At 44.3% G+C, this 3,514-nt stretch overlaps 1 protein-coding gene across 2 annotated transcripts in view; it reads left to right on the top strand.

The window, feature by feature from the left end:
- The window catches only part of LOC121445598 (DNA polymerase alpha catalytic subunit-like), a 198,741-nt gene extending 195,929 nt beyond the window's left edge, over positions 1–2,812 (top strand). For both annotated transcript variants that reach the window (XM_041647745.1, XM_041647744.1), the window contains one exon: positions 1,784–2,812. In XM_041647745.1, coding sequence (XP_041503679.1) covers positions 1,784–1,929 — 146 coding nt within the window. In that variant the 3' untranslated portion in view covers positions 1,930–2,812. The remainder of the gene's footprint in view (positions 1–1,783) is intronic.
- The last annotated feature ends 702 nt before the right edge of the window (positions 2,813–3,514 follow it).

The raw sequence follows: 3,514 nt of genomic DNA, 5'->3' as shown, positions 1-3,514 counted from the left end.
GAAGCAAGTGGGAGCTTTTATCTGCATCTCTGACTGCCAGGAAACAGTGTCTGGGCTGTATTGACCAGCTATGGGATATGCTGGCCATCACGGTTGTCTTTTACGAAGAAGCAAGCCCAGTGACGCTGGTTGTCATTCTAACTCTGCTGTGTGGCAGCGTAAATAGTCCCCTTTCTAACCAACCTAGTGAGAAAAGTCAATATCCCATCAGCAGAGGAGGTAAACACATCAGGAGCTATGTCCTCTCCCTTCCTCCCCTGCTCTGTATTACCACAGCTCTTTAAATGTGCTCTCCCCAGTCATCAGATGCATTTGTGTCATTCACATGCACAGGGTTGCAGGCCTGTGGTTCTGGCCTGCCAGGAGGCAGGCACGTTGGTTGGGGCCTTTGTTGTATATCGCCAGACTCCGATAATTAGAACTTTCAAATTGTCTTTGTATAGTCAGCTAACGATGTACCCCCCCTTTCCCCACTTCTTTTCCCGCCCCCTTTGGGCATTTAAATCTTCAACAAAACTTCTTATGATTGTTTTTGGAAGGGCATTGGTGTAACTAGAAAAGGTTGTGAACAAATGTGAATGTGTAGCTAAGGAACAAAAATCTTGAGGCTGAGTTTTCATTTTCCAGGGTTTTGAGGGCTTTATTAGCTCTCTGTTGTTTGAGCAGGGTTTTGCTTACTTTGATGGATGTGTTCCCACATCTGTGTTTCCTTCCTGATCCTTTTGTATTCTGAGGTGCTGGGAAGCTTTGTCCCCCCACCCCAAGCACCTTGGCACAGGCAGTATCCTGGGCCCTTTACCTTGGAAATAGCTGATTTCTAGGCCTTGCTTTCAGTCTTGAACAACAAGCAGTGGCATAAAAGGGGTCACAAAAGTGACCTCCTACAACTGTTAGTTGGGGGTTCTGCCTACCTGAATTTCCAGATCCGTATTTCTAAGGACTTGTTTTGTGACCTTACCCAGTTTCCTCAGCTACAAAACTTTCCAAAACATTTCATGATGTTCTCGAGCAGCTTTGAACAAAGACCATCCAGGGAAGGAATGATCCCCCCAAAAGATCAAACTTCAAACACAACAGCACCGCTGCTCCTTTCGAAGAACAAAATGCAAAAGTAGCAGACACTGTGGAATGGAGAATGCGGGAAGGGAGTCATTGCTCTGGATGATAGAACCATCCTCAGAATAGGAAGGCCAGGAATGGATAAGAAAAAAGAGCTGGGCACACAGGTGGGGACACTGGATCAGAGTTGTCACGGGGTGGACATAAAGAAAGGTTGACAAAGGACAGCTGGACCTCCAGGCAGCTCTCCTCTCCTTTCAGTAAAGATCTTGTTTAAGAAAATGGGAAGGTGAGGGAATTAGAAGAAACTGTGCAGTCTAACTATATGGGGCAGTGTGGTTTGGGAGGCACTAGGGAATATAGCTTCCTACTGCAGTGCACACACATACTCAACAGCTCAGCGAGACTGGTGTCTCACAGTGTCACTCATCTCGCCTACTACACATGGACATGCACCTGCAGTTCACATCAATAGAGGGGGCCTGACCTGGTGTGTCCTCCTGGCAGTGAGGGTCTGAAAAGAGCCGACTCAGGCTTTCACAGAAGATTCTGAAATACCTCAAGCTTTGAACTGTCCCCAAGGTGGACAGAACACCAACAGGCCCATTAGGGCATCAGAGGCATGGGATTGCAACCAAAACATGCACCCCTTCTCTGGAAAGAAATAGTGTCTTTGAAGAAACTCTCTGAGACTTCTAATCCTTTTATTTTTATTTCACTTTAGATAAATTGAAGAAGCAGTTTTTAACCCCCAAAGTTCTTCAGGACTACAGAAAAGTCAAGAATATAGCAGAACAGTTCTTGTCCTGGAGTGGCTACTCTGAAGTGAACCTCAGCAAGCTCTTCGGCAATTATGCTGGGAAGTACTGAGAGACCCAGGAACCAGCAAGGAGGCCAGCTGCCGAATCTCAGCTTCTGGGGGCCTCCACTTGCCTGAACTGTTTCACCAGTACCTTGCTTTTCTTTCAAGGATTGCATGTTGTGTTCATGTAGATGTGGATCAGGATGGGAGTATAAAAATATTTAACCTGCCAAACAGTCTTCATAGCACAATATGCCACCGAACCCTTTCCCAAGTACCTGAAGACCAGTCTTATTGGGGACTGGGTTTCCCCAGGGCAGAAATTGCTACTTTAATCAAGAGTAGCAGAGACCTAAGTTACCTTAAATTTACCCTGAGGCTGTAGCAAAGACACCCCCAAAAAGAATTTTTTGGAGTCTAGTGGGAGTTCTAACATTTTACTTTTTCACGTCACCTAAATACAGTCTGTATCAAAATACTTGTTCAGAAACTGTCTCCAAGTATGGCTGTTTTCAGTGCTCTTTTTCACATAAGTGGGGTGGGGGCGGGGGGGTGGATTCAGAAACTTTGCACTTACTAAATAGATTACACAGAACATGTTTGCTTATCGAATTGTTCAAAGTCCAACACTGAGCAGGTGTCTCATGCTCACATTCCTTATATTTCCCTTTATATACACTGTTCAGAGTGAAGATTTATACAATAGGAAAGCACATTTTAAATACTCTGTCCTCACATTTCACAGAGATCATGGTGAGACTGCTGTGAGGATGCCTATGTTACATTCAGAAGAATGGGAGGCAGCTAACAGGACCTGGGGCTTGCTATGGTCCATCAGTTCTCTTTGCCATCAATAAGCTGTATTTCAATATGGCAACGTTAGAAGACTTACGGATTTGCTTTTCTTAGAAGGGAAAATGCATTGTGTTTTGTACTTCAGAATAAAGTTTTCTAAAGGGAAACTAGTTGTAGTGATTTTTTTTAATTGGGTGCAATTTAAAGTTGACAGCAAGGAATAAAAGCTTGATTGAAGACCATTCTCTTCCCCAACCTTGCCCCGCTTTCTTTCATAACAGCCTGAATCAACCCAATTCAAAGATGCTGAGCAAGATGTCTGGATATTCGAAGCATCAAGAAGTTCTGTGAACTTTGAGTCCTTTAATATATTAAGCATGGAGAGGACTGGGGTTATTGGTTCTTGATCCAGAAAGACAGAGAAAGCAGAGGGTGGAGGGACACTAAACCAAGAGACAAGCTGATGGCTGCTGCGAGTGAGGCATTCCACATAGAGGCCCCCTAAGGAAGAAACACTTGGTAAGCAGGAGATGTAAAGAAATACTTGTTAAAAAGTCTTTTGTCTGGCTTTTGCCGTCTCTTTTCTCTTTCTCCTCTTTCTCTTACACTCAGAATTGAAGTAGAAACACTAGGTTTGGGGCCCTGACAGTTAATTGGCACTAAAAGCACTTCAGCTGGTCACAAGTTAGAGCAGGCAAGTTGCTTTAGGAAACAAAAGGATTCATGTGCTCTTATCATTCCTGGTCTGCTTCTGATAATTGCTATTATATTAAAATCGGAGGCCAGTTCACCAGTGTGTGTGTGTCCAGAGCTTGTGCCCTCAGCTTTCTGAAAAGGTATATTTTCCTTGCTTTCTGG

This window comes from Microtus oregoni, unplaced genomic scaffold (assembly GCF_018167655.1).
Source record: "Microtus oregoni isolate MIOR12 unplaced genomic scaffold, Mior012 000221F_ref0000299, whole genome shotgun sequence".
NCBI lineage: Eukaryota > Metazoa > Chordata > Mammalia > Rodentia > Cricetidae > Microtus > Microtus oregoni.
This window is presented reverse-complemented; position numbering and strand designations above follow the sequence as displayed.